The 18,382-nt window shown below is 44.6% G+C and overlaps 3 protein-coding genes across 4 annotated transcripts in view; all 3 read right to left on the reverse strand.

Annotated features, from left to right (window-relative positions):
• Window positions 1–18,382, reverse strand: part of CLEC3A (C-type lectin domain family 3 member A) — a 244,155-nt gene that overhangs the window by 105,660 nt on the left and 120,113 nt on the right. The window lies entirely within an intron of this gene.
• Window positions 1,003–6,196, reverse strand: NUDT7 (nudix hydrolase 7). Its single transcript, XM_069868796.1, has 4 exons — window positions 6,171–6,196; window positions 5,812–6,034; window positions 3,750–3,908; window positions 1,003–1,877 (listed from the first exon to the last, which is right to left on the reverse strand). Exons 1-4 carry the CDS (start codon window positions 6,194–6,196, stop codon window positions 1,494–1,496), a joined length of 792 nt encoding a protein of 263 aa, XP_069724897.1. The 3' UTR covers window positions 1,003–1,493.
• LOC138726518 (hypoxanthine-guanine phosphoribosyltransferase-like) lies at window positions 7,610–17,245 on the reverse strand. 2 transcript variants are annotated; one of them, XM_069868336.1, is made up of 9 exons: window positions 17,088–17,245; window positions 13,520–13,626; window positions 12,882–13,065; window positions 11,958–12,020; window positions 11,399–11,416; window positions 11,115–11,197; window positions 9,455–9,501; window positions 8,724–8,800; window positions 7,610–7,823 (listed from the first exon to the last, which is right to left on the reverse strand). In XM_069868336.1, the coding sequence occupies exons 1-9, from the start codon at window positions 17,103–17,105 to the stop codon at window positions 7,776–7,778; spliced, it is 645 nt and encodes a 214-aa protein (XP_069724437.1). In that variant the 5' UTR covers window positions 17,106–17,245; the 3' UTR covers window positions 7,610–7,775. The 2 variants fall into 2 exon arrangements, with proteins under 2 accessions (XP_069724437.1, XP_069724438.1); XM_069868337.1 differs by lacking the exon at window positions 11,399–11,416.

Genomic DNA, 18,382 nt, shown 5'->3' on the forward strand with positions numbered 1-18,382 from the left:
AGAAGCTCTGTGTTGCTGTTAGCCTTGCTTTGCTTCGGTGATCTGCTCTCAGCTGAATACAACTCTGGCGTCTTTTCTGCTTCAGTGAGAGGCTGTGCTGGAGTTTCAACCAACCACCAGGTGATGTGCCAGTGCCCGAACGCCGCCATCCTAGTGCACAGCCAAAGGATGGTTCGGATGCACATATGAGAAGCTACAAAATATCTCAGAGCCAGGTTTCCTCAAAAATCATAATAAGCTATTCAGGCCACATGTGGGAAACATTTATTTGTAAAAAGGATGCACTTTTCTGAAGTGACCAAAGCTGCTTCACCTACAAGTATGACTTCTGCTCAATCACAGCACAGTTCATGGGAGCTGCCAGCAACTTTGTTATCACACTTACAACCCTTAGAGAACAGCAGGGGGAGCACAGAAAGCAAACACCCAGGACACCAGGACACCAGGTGCTTTCCTTCACCTCATTCCAGACTAGCACTGGGGAACGGGATCCTGAGGGACACTGGATGCTTTCAGCGCATACTTGTTACTCAGAGACCAGCTCTTTAAGGACTGGTACTTTGCTTCCTTGCCAGCTACACCTCAGACCCAGCCTAAGTCGACTGTGCTTTTAACAACTTCCCCACGTGGCTCTAAGATCACGACCGCTATGAAGAAGCTTCTGGGTTACCAGCAGTGAGGAAACAGACTCAGAGCACAAAGAACACCTCAGATACCGCATCGCCAGGGCAACTGGTAAAGGTTCAACTACTGATGAGCATCTTAGTCCTTGTTACTTTCAACTCCCCTTTTTTCTCCCCTTAAGATGACTCCCTCTAGGAGCTGAGTGACGCTACTGACATGCTGAGGCACAAAGTTCAGTACCGTTCCCTACACACCACATTATCCATAGCCTAGAGAATTCTCTTGTGAGAAACGTTAACTCGAGCAAAAGCAATAAAACTCATTAAACTTCCCTCTTCCCTCCAAAAGCCCAACCAAAACAACACAAGATTCTGAAAGTACTTGCCACCTTTCATTGTTTTATTGTGCATTTCACACCAGACCGTATGGATCATGTTGTCCGTATGTATTTCACCACACAGATAGACAAATGCATCCCCAAAGTTTCATGTACTAATTCAAACAGACAAAAATTAGATAAAATAGTGTTACCTCATTATACAGAAAGCAAACCACAGGAAGTGTATTCAATCACGCAAAACAAAGGCAGAAACTGAAACAAATCTTCCAAATCTGTATATAAAATCCATCAAAAATACCATGTGCTTTTAGCAACTCTAAAACAGATTAAAAATTCTATTAATCTAGTTCAGGCTTGTGATCTTAAAAATATTGTTAAAAATTATATATTTATTATTTAAAAATAAATTTTACTAAGTTCCCAATTCAGAAGAATTTCAATAGTGACATTCAATCAAATAATAGGCACAAAGGCAATAAACAGAAACCTTTTTCCTCTTTCAATGTAACTTAATTGCCAGACCAGTTTGTCACAGATTACTCTTCTTTCTTTCAAATATAGATGCATACAAATTCATGAAGTTACTCTCAGAGGATGAAGCTAGGTTGTCAAGATCATAATCCACCTCAAAGGTAGGTTTCTCTCCAAAAACTGCAAGAGCAAGAAATAGAGCAAAGTGGGCAGTAAGCCCCCAGATCTTGAATGATGTTTTATGTTCCTGGTCATCGTACACAAAGCAGTGCATCCAGCTGGAGTGACCAGACGAGGTGGTGTACGGCAAGGTGCTGTGATTTAAGGGCTTGACAAAGTACTCCAATGGCACGACAAAAACAGCGCTCACTTCGTCTGGATTTGGAGTGGCCTGGAATGTATCCTCTATAAATCCTACGACTGGTGTAACCAAGTAATTCATCTAAAAGGGGAAAAAAACCCCACCCAACAAGACCCCAATCACTAAGTTTGTACCAAATAAAATAACATTCTTCAAGAGCATTTCAGTTGTTACAAAATAAGTACAAGAAACCTATGAAATATTTCTTATTGGACTGCAATTTAGTCCCTCTAATGGTAAGTCGCTTATATTTGATTTTAGATATATTTTAATCAATTTTACTTTTTATATTTGCTATGATTTTGCTAATATTCTGCTTATCCTGTACATTCATAGAGCAGTTAAGAGATTTGTCAATCCACTACAGAGATAAAACCCATGCCTGCTCTGTCACAAGTCCTCCTTTATTTATTTAGGTGAGTCCTGATTTTAATTCAGATTCCCCAAATCACTTATGCTTTATCACATCTCTGTATCTATTTTCCTAGGATACAGAAGTATTTTCCTCTAGATACATAAATACGATAGAAGTATATTTAGCTATAAAATACATAACATTTTAGAAACTGCTCATTTATGGACATTTTTGTTTTAAATAGAATCCCTTCTTTCATAGGGAGGCACAATCTGTCGAAATAGCAGCTTGCATAAAGAGGACGTATCTTGGGATATGTTGCTAATTCTGTGTTTGTACCTAGAAAGCGTCACTGTCAACAGAAACCAAAACTCAAAGTTTGTGCTGTTCGATGCAAGTCTGGAGAGACTCCATCCAAGTTAGCATCACCTGGAACATAGGTACAGTGAAGGCAAAGCAGAACCCAACAGGTAAAACCTTTGTGGTCCAAACCCACATGAGCTTTTCTACTGGCTGAGGCGATATGCTGGAAAACCTAAACTGATCTTTTTTACACACAGCCTCTGAACTCTATGTCTTTGACGTTCTCTGAACAGAAACTCTAAGAAGTTAAATCAAGCATTTTAGAATAGTTTTAAAACTAGTACATTTGTTCTTTTAATGGGGAAGGGTACTGCTAACACTAAGTGGCTAACAGATACAAACCCAAACAGCAGGCGTATTCGTAAAGAGAACAGTGACCTGAACAACAAAACTAAAGTCTTTTGAAAGAGTAATCCCTCTGTACTCTGGGAAAACCAATCCTACATAACCCTGAATGTTGTTATTGAAGTTGTCAGCTTGTTAATTCACAGTGACTTACACTCTAGAGACACCTCCAGAAGAGAAGCCTCCTCGCTAGAGTTCCATATGGAATCACCACCCACGCAACCTCCAGAGGCACCTTTCTGCCTGAATAAGCCCTGCTTTCAGTGGGATACAGAATGAGAAAACTTCTGAGGTTACATCAGGCTGCCGAGGGCCTTGTCTGGATGAGCTCTAAGTATCTCCAAGGGTGGAGATTACACAGCCTGTCAGGAAAACCTGTTCCAGTGCTTGGCTAACCTCACGGTAAAGAGTATTTTCCTTGCATCTCTTCAAAGCTCATTTGCTGCTGCTTGTGTCATTGCCTCAAGAAGAGTCTGGTATTACCTCCTCTATAACCACCCAGGAGGCACCTGAGGAAAGCAACTAAACCTGCTGCAAGCTTCGTCATCTTCAGGGGAGCCAACCCCCCTTCTCACCCTCTCCTTCTAATCCACGGGCTCCCACACCCTTAACAATCTTTGTGGCTCTCTGCTAAACTCCTGCCAGTTTAGCACCATCTCCCTGTACTTCAGTGTCTGTAACTGGCCAGAGCACCCCCGATGCGGTCTCACACATACCAAATGCAGAATAAGAACCTCTTCCCTTCGCTGTGCTGGCAGCACCGGCTGCACACTTTAGGAAGCGGTGGTTATTTAGAATTACAAGTTTGAAAAGGTTGTTATCAACCTGAAAAGAAAATAACCTATGCTTGTTTTCTAACAATACACTGACTCACCCCATTTATTGCTTACTTTATCAATTCCAGGCGTAAGTCTACAGATGACTTCCACCTTCTCTGGCTCGAGTCCCACTTCTTCTTTAGCTTCTCGGAGTGCAGTATCGATTTCATCTTTATCAGTTGCCTCACTTTTACCTCCTGGAAAACACACTTCCCCTGGAGACCTTCTCAGCTAGGATTTAAAGGAGCACTGCTGTTAAATACAACACGTTTTACGCCTCTCCTTGGATCCACACAGACACTTCTTCAGTTGCAGAATCACTTCGATTTATCTTTCCAGTCAAAGAAGCTGGAAATGGTGGCTAAGAGGTGTTTGTGGATCAGAAGAAAGGTACCTTAGCAAGAGCTACATGCAAAAAAGTTGGGCCTATACCTGACTAATCCATAAACCCTCGCTATCAGAAACTCACACATCACCGATACAGCACTGTGCAATTCGGACTATACATTTTGCTCCGATACTTCAAAATTTACATTTTAAATATCTTGTCTGCCTAGGAGACTGAAAGATGAATCCAGACAGAGAACCTGAGTAGCGAGGTTTAAATACTCAAGGTACAAGCAAGAACTTCTAAAACAAACATTGAAATAATGTAACTTTAAGTACATTACAGTAATAGGCTTGCGCATCGAAGATTGATCACTGGAATTATCAGGGTCTTAAGATTTCTAAGCAAGACCCCCAAAAACTTTGATTTTTCAGCAACAGAAAAACAGATGAGTAGATCATCTCTGCATACAGGCACTGATCGGGGTGGGGAGGGGTGGAAAATGAGTTGTGAAAGAAAAGATGGTTCTGGAAGGAGGGTTCTGGGGACCTGGGGTGGGGGTAAGCATGGTAATGGGGGGAAAAGCAGTACGAGACGCAGACTGAAGGGTCATGCTGACAGGCGCTGCGCTGCGTTATGGGTTTCTTATTTAAGCCACAGCAAACAGTCAGCATTCCCTGTTCTGATCCCGGCATCTCTACCTGTCACAGGTTTCTGGGAATCCCGTTTTCCCACTGTGGGAGCACCGGGGTCCCTGGGGCACAGCGGGACCTGCCAGCTCTCCTGTGGGACCCCAGGCTCCAAGGGGTGCGGAAGGAACTGGGATGGCGGTGATGGGGCTGCAGGAGGAACTGGGACCATGGGGTGTGGGGGTACAAGGACTGTGGGGTGTGGGGGGACAGGGACTGTGGGGAGTGGGGGTACATGGATTGTGGGGTGTGGGGGGACATGGATTGCGGGGTGTAGGGGTATGGGGATTGTGGGGGAACAGGGACTGTGGGGTGTGGGGGGACGGGATTGTGGGGTGTGGGGGTACAGGGACTGTGGGGTGTGGGGGTACATGGATTGTGGGGTGTGGGGGGACATGGATTGCAGGGTGTAGGGGTATGGGGATTGTGGGGGAACAGGGACTGTGGGGAGTGGGGGTACATGGATTGTGAGGTGTGGGGGGACATGGATTGCAGGGTGTAGGGGTATGGGGATTGTGGGGGAACAGGGACTGTGGGGAGTGGGGGTACATGGATTGTGGGGTGTGGGGGGACACGGATTGCAGGGTGTAGGGGTGTGGGGATTGTGGGGGAACAGGGACTGTGGGGAGTGGGGGGACGGGATTGTGGGGTGTGGGGGTACAGGGACTGTGGGGTGTGGGGGGACAGGGACTGTGCGGTGTGGGGGATGGGATTGTGGGGTGTGGGGGGGTATAGGGGCTGTAGGGTGTGGGAGGGATGGGACTGTGGGGTGTGCAAGGTATGGGACTATGGGGTGTGAGGGAACAGGGATTGTGGGATGTAGGGGGTACAGGACTGTGGGGTGTGGGGGTACAAGGATTGCTGGGTGTGGGAGGGATGGAATTGTGGGGGGAACGGCACTGTGGCGTGTGAGAGGGATGGGATCACGGGGTGCAGGGGGGAGAGGGACTGTGGGGACTAGGGGTGCGGGAGGGATGCCAGCACAGGCACCGCGGGGCCCTGGGGCGCAGAAGGGCCGGGGACTGCGGGGGGTGGGAGGAACGGGACCAAGGGGCCCAGGGGTGCGGGGAGGGGCAGGGGGCACCGAGGGCCGGGGTGTCTGGGGGTGCGGGCGCACCTGCGGGGAGCGCCGGGTGAGCAGGAGGTGCAGCGCCCCGCCCCGCAGCAGCAGCGGCAGCAGCACGGCGGCCTTGGGCGGCGGCAGCGCCGAGAACCGCGACCCCACGTCGAAATCCCGCAGCCGCCGCCGCGCCCGCTCCTTGGCGGCCGCCCTGCAGGGGCCGACCCGGCGCGTCAGCCCCGACACCGCCCCGGCCCTCGGCCCCCCGCCCCGCGTCCCTCTGCCCCCGTGTCCCCGCCCCTCTGTCCCGCTGTCCCTCTGTCCCCGAGTCCCTCGGTCCCGCTGTCCCCCCTCCTCCCCCAGCCCGCACCCCTCCGCCCCGCTCCGCCATGTCCCCCTGTTCCCCCGTCCCTCACCCCTCCCCGCCGCCCCGCTCCGCCATGTCCCGCCGCGCCGCTGCCGGCAGGGGGCGGGTCGGGCTGCGGGAAGGGGCGGGGGCTGGTTGGGGGCGGGCTCTGCCCCTCCTCTCGGCGCTGGTGAGGCCGAACCTCGAGTTCTGGGGGCGGTTTGGGCCCCTGGCTACGGGGAGGCTGTGGAGGGGCTGGAGCGTCTGCAGAGAAGGGGACGGAGCTGGGGAAGGGGCTGGAGAACAAGGGCTGTGAGGCGGCTGAGGGAGCTGTGGTTGTTTAGCCTGGAGAAGAGGAGGCTGAGGGGAGACCTCATTGATCTCTACAACTACCTGAAAGGAGGTTGTGGAGAGGAGGGAGCTGGGCTCTTCTCCCAAGTGACAGGGGACAGGACAAGGGGCGATGGACTCAAGCTCTGCCAAGGAAATTTCAGGCTGGATATCGGGAAACAATTCTTCACTGAAAAGTTTCTCCAGCCCTGGCAGAGGCTGCCCAGGGAGGTGGTGGAGTCCCCATCCCTGGAGGGGTTTAAAAGATGGGTGGATAAGGTGCTCAGGGACATGGTTTAGTGGCATGTGGGGATGGTGGGACTAGGTGATGCTACAAGTCTTTTCTAACCTGGTGTTTGTCTATGCTTCTATGAAGGTGGAGAGGAGCTTTTGCAGGGGTGGAGGGATAGGGTGAGGGGGAATGGCTTTAAAGGGGAGGAGGTTGCCCAGAGCAGTGGTGGCTGCCCCATCCCTGGAGGTGTCCAGGCCAGGTCGGATGGGGCTTGGAGCCCCTGATCCAGAGGGAGGTGTCCCTGCCCATGGCAGGGGTAGGACTGGATGGGCTTTAAGGTCCCTATGATTTTGGTGATTCCGCGCAGGTAGGAAAGAGGTGTTTCAAGCTTGGTGCGGTTTCTGAGCAGTAACACGTAGCTTTCACTTGACATCAGAGACAGAGAGGGCGCAGAAGGAATTCCCTCCTGCAGCAGTTTATCACCCACTCTTACCAGCCAGTGCTCTGTGTTACCTGTATTTCCACTAACACCACACAAAGAGCATGCGCTCTCTTCCCTCAGGAAACAAGACACAACGCCCACGTAACATGGAATGCGTAAGAGCTGGTCTCAGTGTGGTTACATTACTGTTTACTTTTCATTACAATAAGCCAAAGAACCAAATGTGTGTTCCACATGGTGTGCACTTTGTACAGGTGACCTAATTAACCTTGAGTCCTTAACTGCTTATTCGGTGTATTACATAAAGTACACGTGCATATATTTACACAAGCTCACATGTAAGAATAACTGCAGTTTATGTACAACTAAATGTGTTACTTCATGTAGTAAATTGAAACCCAGACATCATTACATACACCTGTTTGCATATTGCCTACACCTGGCTGTGCCCCGAGGCTCCAGCAGGACAGAATACCTGTTTTACAGCCAGGATTCATTCACCCATTCACCTTTAAGCTGCTTTGCATAATCATTATAGGAGAAAAATATACAGAATAATATTTTTAGAAAATGTTGCAGTTCTTCAGTGAAGAGCACAATTAGCACTAGATTACTACTTGTTCGTCCAGCTGTATGCATCCCTGAACTGCTGCTCCAGAAGACTGATGCTATCAGATCCTGTATTTCTCTTTGGCTTTCTCTTTCAAAATGCAGATGTGCTGGAAAAAAAAAAAAAAGTAGTACGGCTTTAGCGAGTCTTTGCCTTCAAAGACAACGCATGAATCATTTTCAGCTATATTCCTTACATTGTAAAAAGAGCACACCAGAACAGTAATCTTGCAGTAGAACTGAGATGTTAATATTGCTCCAGGCTTATCTGTAATTCATAGATTTGTATATTTTGAAGAGGCCAGGTTTGTTCAGTTATTTTATCCTTTTTCATATTGCTTTGCAATAGCATAGATCCATTATGTGCCTTCAACAGAACCGGTTTGTTTGTTTGTTTTCAGGGAAAATAGTTTCCACTTAACCAGATTTAAGAAAGTGCTTTTTAGAACTAAGGCGGGGGGAGGGAAGATCAGCTCTCTCTGTCATTTTTACTCTTTCTGAGTCTACTACTCAGTGGATCCCAAGGAGATTGTAATGGAGCAAAGGTAAAAGAGATCTTAATGAATATGTTATATTCAGTGGAGGAAAACCCTTCACATGCAGTCCACACGCAGCTACCCTAAAGACATGGCTAGAAAAGAGCAATGCAGGATTTCACTAAGAGAGACAAACATGAAATCAAAGCCAAATTAAGTGTTACTTCCTTTTCAGATGGGGCAGCAGATGTAGCTCCCAGCCACCCTGGAGGATTCGGTGAACTGTACAGCACGACTGGGCCATGAGACTTGAGGATGTTCATGACAAGGTGAGGCATAAACACATTCTTATGTATTTATACTGAATTATCAGCTTGGAATGTTAATAATGGTTTTGCCCTTGTAATAGAGGTTTCTAGTGAGATTCAAAATTTCATTAATTGCTGAGGAGCGCTGAGCGTAAGCCAATATTTGTGCTGGTCACCTGTGGTAACAATCATATGCAACAGTCGAGGCACACATATGCGTACTTACGTTTAGATCTCTGAAGTATTCATTATAATCAAGAGCATATCCAACTACGAATTTATCTGGAATTTCAAAGCCTATATCTGTAAGAAAATACAATTCTTATTATACTTGGGCGATGTAAATAGCTTTGAAGTGCACAGTTTGTATTCAACACGTGCTTCAGCTGTTTAACAGTAATAGCTAAGTAATACATCCTCTTGCTTTCAAGGTACTCTGCCTCCTTCTTTAAGAATTAGAACTGTAAATTGATGGCAGAGGGTAGAATCTGTGCCCTCCCTGTCAGTTAGCAGTACAATTGAAATGTTAAGAAAATGCCTTTTAAGAACAAAGTAATTATTTAAAACTACTTAGGAGGTAGTCCTGGGAGAGGAAGACAAGGAGAGAGATTTTCCTTGTGTAAAAGTGCATGCACTGCAACTCAGCAGGGATTTTCAGTTGGAAAACAAGACAAGTTTAATGCAGAGTGAATACAAATGCCTTTTAGGATCAAAACAATACGAAGTTACGGTTTGGTTCTGTATCTGGTAGCAAGTAGCCAAACTTGTACTCAGACCAAAGGATGTGAAAAAGGAGATGGTTCTGAGGTTTCAGTGTGGGGTAGCTTGTCATCAGTGTGCAAATTTTGGTGTGTTTCCTCCCCATTTCTCTTGGCCTTCCTGAAACTCATGTGCCAGTTTTCAGACTTCATGCATGAAGCGAAACATCATGGACAACCAGAAGAATGCAGTACTTACAGTCTGGTCTGTAACCTGGACTTTGATGTGCCCTTTTAACGAGCAGGCTGCAAGGCAGAGCAGAGGGGATTATGTTTTTTAAAGCATGTCTTGCTCTAAGCTGCAAACTTCACTTCTCCCCCCCTTCCCCATAAGCTTCTTCAGCCCAGAAGGCCAATTGTATCCTGGGCTGCATCAAAAGAAGCATGGCCAGCAGGACAAGGGAGGTGATTCTGCCCCTGTATTCCTCTCTTGTGAGACCTCATCTGGAGTGTTGTGTCCAGTTCTGGAATCCTCAATATAAGAAAGATGTGGAACTGTTGAAACGTGTCCAGAGGAGGCTACAAAGATGATCAGAGGGCTGGAGCACCTTCCCTATGAGAGGACAGGCTTAGAGAGTTGGGGTTGTTCAGCCTGGAGAAGAGAAGGCTCTAAGGAGATCTTATAGTGACCTTCCAGTACCTGAAGGGGCTAAAAGAAAGCTGGGGAGCAACTGTGCACAAAGGCTGGTAGTGGTAGGATGAGGGGCAGTGGGTATAAACTGGAGAGGGGGAGATTTAGACTAGGCGTAAGGAGGAATTTCTTCGCTATGAGAGTGGTGAGGTGCTGGAGCAGGGAAGCTGTGGCTGCCCCATCCCTGGAGGTGTCCAGGCCAGGTTGGATGGGGCCTTGGGCAGCCTGATCTAGTGGGAGGCGTCCCTGCCCATCACAGAGGGGTTGGAACTGGATGATCTTTAAGGTCCCTTCCAACCCAAACTATTCTATGATTCTATGATCATGCAATTAAATTAAAACAAGATTTTTGTAATAGAAGGAAGCCTCATAATTGAGGAGGAAGCTACGGCTCTTATCTGGATTTATTATGAGGGTCCAAATGACTTCATTGTTTAACGTTTCGGTCTCATTAGTTCTGTGTCCCAAATAATTATTTTTTCATGTAGTGACGTATCAGCAAACTAGAACAGCACAGTTTAAGCAGCAAGTAAACATTTTATCTGGGAGGGAGGAAGAAGGGGACAAGCTGTGCAATGTGTCACTATGATTTCTTCCACAAAGTCATATCCATTCTTGCTTTCTTGGTGCATTTCTGAAGAAACAGAGAACCTCGTGGACATTCACTAGAAGGAGCACAACTGGTACATAAATGGGGAAATTTTTCTTCAAAGCATCATGATCACTTGACAGAGACATTCTCAAATAATTCGTTTTAGAGATCATCTCAAAGCAGATCTGGAATGGCACTTGGAATCATCTTGCAAGTGCTGATGAACCCCTAGGTTCTGAAAACCTGTCTGACTGAGGATGTTAAGAAGGACTTGGAGTGTTGTCATTCTAGTACTGAGGCAACTGAGGAGGTGTTAGGAAACCTATGAAAAGAACTGACTTCCACTAAGGTGAGAAGGAGGTGAGAAACAGGGAATCCATGAGACCTCATGGACTATGTGAAAAGGGAATCTTTTTTATTCGTTTTAACAGTGAAGGTTGTAGTAAATTTCCTGTTCAGTAAATACTTAGTTATTCACCAGCTGGGTAAGGATTGCTTCCTGCTTTTAATTTGTCTCTCCCCAAACTTCAAACCAGACAAAACCGAACACCCACGCGCATGCAGCGACTATTCACCTAAATATTCTTGCGATATCATCTCGTTACAACACATTAGTAAGTGGCCATATCATTGTACCTTACAACTTTTACCATCTTTGGTTCGTTGTCTTTTAGTTTGGAAAGCAGTGCTTTCATTGTTCTTCCAGTCTCAATAATGTCCTGAAAGAGATAAAAAAAATAAGTTATCCTCCGAGTCTGAAAGAAAAAAACAACTGTTAGTGGATTAATTTAGAGTGTAAAACCAGTCAGAACCCCCGGCAGCACAGTGACATAATAACACGTATGCAATAGGTATTAACATGCAATATGGGGAGAAAGAAGTCCATGTAATTCCTCCCCTGGCCCCTAATCTTTACTTACCTCCACTACTAACACGTTCTGGAAAGATCATGTAGGGAGAGAAAGAAAAGAACACGTTTAACGTGGCAGCATTCAGTGAGCCAAACAGCCAGGAAAAATTTGTACCAAAAACTTCACTTACAACTAAATTGCAACTGGTTTTCAGAGGAGCTTGTCACTTAACTACTTACATTATTTTAGTGCTGTCTCAAGAGCTTGTCTGTAAGTATTTATAGAAACATAGCATACTGTGAGGAAACCACCTGTGTCAGGTTTTATATGTTATTCTATATAAGGCAGTACATTCTAAAACCATACTGCATGAGTCAGTTTAAGATGGTTCGTTTCTGGTGGCTGTGGGATAAAAACTGGGGCAGGATCTTTCGAAGTACTCAGTTCTGTTCGCATTAAGTTTCCACTGAGATCAGGGATAATTACTCACTGTTTCAAAGCATAGTGTTTTAAACCAGTATTAAGTGGCTGTAAATATGCGGTATCAAAACCTTAATCAAGATGGGCTTCCTGGAATATACAGAACAACTGTTCCTTAGCTTTAAAAGTTAAAGATGCCAGTTCATACCTTGCCTCTTAGTGTAGACAGTTCCTCTCCAACAACACTGATTTTTTCTGTAGGTGAATCATTCTAGAAGGAGAAAGAGGAGGAAGTCACATAAAACATGCTCAGAAGTATTATCTTGTATGTGTATGAACGGTGTGTTGCTCTCGCTTTTTGCCTGCCAAAGGACACTTGCAACTTTACCCAGCATGCCTTCAGTGAAACAGCTTTTAAGCAGCTGAGAGCAAGAGGAGAAAGTGAGGATGTTTGCAGGGACAAGAGTACATCCATATTCATAGAATTGACATCATTGCTTTTAGCTATTTCATTACTGCAGATTTATTGCAGAGTTCCATGAAACATAGCATAGTGCAAACTGTTGTTTTAAGTGTGGAGTAAGTTTTGATCATTGCACAGAGCTTGAACCTTCAAAGGGAGAAAGTAAAACAAAAAAAAATTGCCTAAGTCATTCCTGGCTCAGGCCAGCTGTGAGTGGTTCAGGCAAGGGACACCTGTTCCCCAACACATATTGTAAAAACAGGTCTCTCCGATGTTATCTGTAGGAATAACAGAAACACTGCAGAGAGAGACAATAACTAGGTCTGTGATGCTGAGCTCCTCTCCATACTCCTTCGCACCGAAGGGTGCCATGGTAAGGACAGAGCAGAGCCTTTAGGGAGCTTTGGGCTGGAGCAGAGGATGTTGGAGACCTGGCTGTGCTTTGCCATGTTAAGAGTTCTGCTATTCCAGTGCGTATTCAGTATCCGTCTTATTGTTGAGACAGATTGGTACATCAATGGGTTTTCAGTGTGTAATAAATCAAGTTCCTCTGAACCTGAACAGGGTGTATGCATAAACTCTTCTTTTTTTTTCTTGTGTAAACTACCCGTATTCAGAATGTGGGTCTGTGAGGAGAGCCAATTTTCCAAGGAAAAGAAAGCTGCTTACACTGTAGCTTTTTATTCTAACAAAATCCACAGTAATAGGCACAGATCTGTCACCATTTTGATTTAGTGCTTTTATGTGGTCCAGCAAATCAGCAAAGAATTTATAGCCTCCCTTAAGGACACAGAGCGCAACAATGTGATGGCTTCCCATATCTTGCATGATATCTTTAGCCAGACGTTCTGTCCTGGAAGGAAAACAAGAAATCATTTTAAGTGTTTTGCTCGTCATATTTAGTTGTCCATATTTTAAGCAATGTCCAAGTTACAATTCTGATCTTGCTGTTAAGTTTTTGTAACTAGCAAATTGTGACCCCGTTCAGACATAGGACAGTTACATATTTGCAGTTCACAAGGTGATGCCTACTCCACTTGACACACTGTTGATTTAATCAGTGTATCTGAACAATGCTGTCTAGGAAAGCTTAAAGATATTTGAGATAACATGGATATTTAACTGGGCTTGAAGGGGAATCCTCTGTGTCAAGCTCCTCTTGTATCAGACTCCAGAGCACAAGTGTTACAGCTGTAGAATTTCCGTGTTTCTCATGGGCTGTGCAGGGTAGGGTGTCAGGCTTTTCTTTTGGAGGGAAATGGGTTATGGGCATCCTTATTCCTACTCTTAGTTGTTTACTCTCATACCTGTCCAGGATGAGTCCATGGGGAATGAAGACTCTTTCTAAATCTTCTTCATAATGCTTAGGAATGCAAAATAGATTTTTATTGTAGCCGCTTTCTTCATCTCTTATCTGCAAGTGGAAAGGAAATTGCTCTAAGAGTTAAGACAGAGCCACATGGGAAGAAACCTTCCCATCTCAGATGATGCGAAGAAAACATCCTCTCTTTACACCCACCCACCCCGATAGTGTGGCAAAATAAATTTATATCTGAGAGTTTTGGAATCTTTTAATAGAACATTTCATAATCTTTCTGATAATCGAGGAAGCAGTATCCTTGTCTGAGATGTGAATGGGTAGACAACTGCTTCATCCTAGTCGTTAAAAGAAAAATTCTGAACCATCCACTCAACCCCTGCAAAACAACAACAAAAAACCCCCTGCGTTCTCCCTTTCCCCCTCTGCAGAGCACAGGAGCTTGCTTATGTGGTAGACAAGCAAAAATTACAATTAAAGGCAAATAGGTTGGGATTACAGGTTGATCTCCAGTCGGCAGGTGACTGTAGGGTGCTGCACTACCTTGGCCAGCATTTTCTATGTGTAAGGAAGCAAACTGTCTCCTCAGTGTGAATCACAACAACATTTGGCAAAGGTTAAGCACACACCAGCCATCAGCAGGCTCAGAGAACAGGGGAGGTGACTTACCCCAAAGGAGAAGCTTTGAGGTGGTAGTGGGAAGATGAGGAGCTGCAGAGGGTGCCCAAGGTGGAGCCAGAGATCTGCTGAGCTGTGGTTCAGCTCCTCATGCTGTTTGCCCTGCTAGTAGGTTTCTCCTCAGCTTGGCTTGGGAGAGGCCCTAGCTGCTTCCTTCACCCTTTTACCATTCACAGCTCTTTTTTCAACAAGTTGGCTCCAGGTGGTTACACCCAGAGGTATCTGGAAATACTCCATTTGGGCTTCTCTTCCAACTAGTCTCTTGACCCCAGACAGATCTGCGCAATTGGGTTCAACCACCTTTCAAGACCAAAATGGATGCTTTGGTCTTTGTTCGCTTGGGAAGTGGAGGCGCAAAAGCAGACAAGAAAAAGGTATGAAGTAGAAACAGTTGTGAATAAGAGGCCTTATATGTAGGTATGAGAAATAAGTTAAGAAAAAATTCAAATTAGTGAATTGTCACATCTAATGTTGCCCAGTTATTTTTAAAAATACAGAACTAATTGAAGGAAAAATGTAAAGCTGGCTCAAAGCTTCACTAGTGCACACTAGTTTCACTGCACAGCAGTGCCAATCAGCGGAACTCGATGCAGTATAACTCAAAATAGAGTGCTGCCTTGTGTGCAGTTCTTTGGTGGGGCACTTGTTCCTGATAGCATACACTGTGTTCATCAAGGAACAAAATAGGCAGCTATTTTGGCAGAGGGCAGGGTTTTAAAGGACTTGTTTTACTCAGTATTCTTGCTGAGATTCTGGTTTTTTTCCCCCCTCAGATCCCTATACCAGCTATGAGACAACCTTTGATTTTACTAAACAGGCCTCAAACCCAAGGATTTGATAGCTTACATGGAGCTATGAACTAATCAATAATAGCATAAAACATTGATAACAAGTTACCAGCTGCAAACTCATTAGGGAAATTTGGATTAATTCTCCTTTTTTGGCATGACAATGAGTGCTCAGGGAGAAAGAAAATGGACTGCAGGGAACAGGAGGTTACTTGAAAAACTCATAGCAGCCATAGAAATGAGATAACCAGTTCCTGCTGTTTATTTTAAATTGTCCACAAACAACCCCCTTCATTTAAAGGCAAAAGAGGCGAGGCTGGTGTTAAGAAGAATTTGAAAGAACAGATCATTGTAGTGCAAGGCAATGCACATAGAATCTCATCCTGGCTGAACTAAAGACATTCTGCAAGTTCTCAACATTCATAGGCCTTGATGTTCCAAGTTAGACTTCCAGAAAAGCTTGGGGTTGAGCATTGCTTAGGCTGTCAGCAGTCCTGTTTTGCCTGGGTAGTTACTGCTTTCCTCATGGCTGAGGTCAAAGTGAAAGCTTAGGTGGAGACTGTTTTCAAATTAAGTTTGTTTGTGCTTTATTAATCTTGGAAGAGTAGCTGGTGTCTGCCCTGGTATCAGGTGTAATGAGGCCAGACAGTGACATCTCTGAGCTGACTGCAATGCAGTGCAGAGCTGCTTATTGTTGGAGTGCTCAATTAACCTGGCTGGCCGGTTTGAAATGGGCTAATTTCTGCCTGTGCGAGGTTGCTAGTGGTGACAGACAGAATACACGTACAGGATCTGGGATTCTGTCAGCAAGAAGCGGTGACGATAGGACATGGTTGCAAGCATTGGCTAAAGTTAAAAGACGGGGTTTGGTTGAGACTGCCAGAACATATAAGCATCATTTGCATTTAAAGTACAGAAAAAGCATTTCTAAGGACAGTCACTGACATGATAAACAGTTTACAAAGTGCTTTAGGGTAGGCTGTTTGTTTTGGTTTTTTGATTCTTTCCCCCCCATGTCCCTGAAGATTCTCATCTCTGTTGTGTTCTGCACAACTGCACCTTAACTGCAATGACTGTGCTACCTGGGACTTGAGCAGCTTCCTTCTGCCCTGTCACCAAACTACCTGCTGTATTTAATGGGCTCATCCTTACAGTTGGCTATGCAGTCAAAATTGGGGCTTTTGTCTGCACAGCGAGTTAAAAGTTCAGCCTTGTTGCCAGTGCATTTAGCTTCCTGCTGCAGTTGATGGAGGCATCACAACTGGCTCAGCTCAGGTGAGGGATGAGCTCTGTCCATGTTCCTGGAACTACTGAATAAAGCTAATCTGGAAGCATACAGGTGTGTGTGGTGATTACAGTTTATGGCTACTCCAACAGTGCTGTTTAATACCTTGTATTTGGTTTACAACTGTGCGTGTGGAGACTGTTACGTGCAAACAATATCTGCTACATTAATATCTTGTTTGTTGCTACATGCGAAGCATTTTTTAAGGTCTGCTGAAAGGTCCGTGAGAAGAACCTTGAAGATTACGTCAGTTTGAGAAGATCACCATAGCAACATGCTGTGTGTACCTTACAGGCTCATAAAAGCATTTGTAGTGTGGCACATGCTAAATAATACAGCAGCATCCCATTAGAATAAAGCAATCTACTAAAATATCACACAGAGTCATAACATTTTTAAATCATGAGCTTATAACTTGAGGAATTTGCTGTTTAATTTAGATTCAGTCTCATCTGTTGTTCATTTCCTTGTGTAGGTTTCTGAGTTTAAGGGGGAAAACCAACAAAATTAACTACAGCAATTATGTACAGTGATGAGATTCATAAATACATATCGTTTTATCAACACAGAGGGAACGAAAGTGAATATACATATATTGAAGTCCAATAAATAATATCATAACTTTGTAAAAAGAGGAGTTTATTCCAATCCCTCTATTCTGGAAGCCAGTTTTTCTCCTGAGCACAAGAAATGGGGCCTTTCATTAGTCAGTATTTCTAACGTTTTACCAGGTTTGCTGGCTCTAACCTCTCCCCAAAGCTCCCCTCAGTCAAATAATCAAACATAAGTGCATTGTGCTTTCCTACCTGCAGTCCATGAGCCATGATCTTTCTTTGGGCTGTGCTATCGGAGAAGGAGTTGGTATTATTACTGCAGTTTGTCTTGCTCTATTTTCATCTTGCAGTCAGATCATGACCTGCTTCTAAAAGGTCAAAATTGCCATCCTTCCTACAGGAAGCATTACTTGCTTCTACTAATGCACTGACATCACAATCCCAGGTTCTTACTTAATCAGATCAACCAGAAATAAAATAGGCATTAGCCTGCTGCAGCCAATCGGAGCGAAGATACGGGGAACGAGGGAGATGCAAAAAGGAAGCACGAGGGTCAAATAAGTGGGAAGGACTGGTTAGGGTAGTGGGGTTTTATGGAAAACACAAACCAGGTATTTGGTTGTAGCAGATGGTAATTCAGTGGTACGTGTGTAGGTAAGTTTGTATACCAGTTTCTTAAACAATATCTGCACATCCATTGTGAGAAAGTCCTTTTAAAATTCTTGTGCTAGCCTGCTATAACAAATCAGTATTTGACTAAAAGGAGCTGTGTTTGTAAAGATGAGTGGAAGCAGAGGTCTGCAGCTGTGGAGCCATGGTGAACTCTGCCTGACATCCTTCCAGGTCATCCTTTCGTAAAAGCAGGAGGTGAAAGTCCCAGTAATATGCTCTGCATCATTTAAAATCAAATCACATTGACATTCACTGTAATCTGATTATTTTAGTGTACCAAACTGCACTATTATCTGGGATTAACATGAAAGACTTAGATTTCTAAAAATTAATCCTACTAACAAAATGAGCTAAAGCCAGCTCACACACAACATGTTACAGAGTGTTCTCCCCACATCCAGTGCATTTTATTAATTCAACCAGTTTAATGTTCTTTTGGGGAGAGAGCACATAAAGGAAAGAAGAATGTTCTTGTTTCTTTGTAACCTTAACAGACGCTCTTCAGATGTGGCTGGTAACCCTTGGGGTAGTAAGGAAATGCTCTTCAAAGTAGATTGATGGGCATATCCACAACTTTCAGTGATATGTTAAATAGTAGCGCTGTTTAGGAATTATTAATGCCTGAGGCTACTTGGCCCCTGCTTTATGCGTTTAGCAGTACCTCGCCTCTATGAATTCCCTATCGTATTCCCTACCTTACATATCTGAGCTTCCTGTCTTGTGAAAAGACTTACTTGTTTTCCACATTAAAACAGAATTTAGTCTAGTTTTGTTAAAATCAACAGTATGGGAGAGACTACTTGTTTTAAACCTCATTTGAATGAGGGGGCTAATTACTGATGCTATCTCCGTTTACAATTTCCAGCTGTGTTGCT

The sequence above is a fragment of the Phaenicophaeus curvirostris genome, chromosome 14 (genome assembly GCF_032191515.1).
Source record: "Phaenicophaeus curvirostris isolate KB17595 chromosome 14, BPBGC_Pcur_1.0, whole genome shotgun sequence".
NCBI lineage: Eukaryota > Metazoa > Chordata > Aves > Cuculiformes > Cuculidae > Phaenicophaeus > Phaenicophaeus curvirostris.

Excerpts from the sequence above, each read along its gene's own strand:
- NUDT7 (XM_069868796.1), bottom strand. The coding sequence starts at position 6,196 with ATGGCGGAGCGGGGCGGCGGGGAGGG. Across the intron at positions 3,909-5,811 it reads TCACCCGGCGCTCCCCGCAG|CTGAGAAGGTCTCCAGGGGA; the intron begins GTGCGCCCGCAC and ends TTTAAATCCTAG. Across the intron at positions 1,878-3,749 it reads TTACGCCTGGAATTGATAAA|ATGAATTACTTGGTTACACC; the intron begins GTAAGCAATAAA and ends TTCCCCTTTTAG.
- LOC138726518 (XM_069868336.1), bottom strand. Across the intron at positions 8,801-9,454 it reads TCCAGGTTACAGACCAGACT|ATATAGGCTTTGAAATTCCA; the intron begins GTAAGTACTGCA and ends ATTTTCTTACAG. Across the intron at positions 7,824-8,723 it reads AATACTTCAGAGATCTAAAC|CACATCTGCATTTTGAAAGA; the intron begins GTAAGTACGCAT and ends TTTTTTTTCCAG.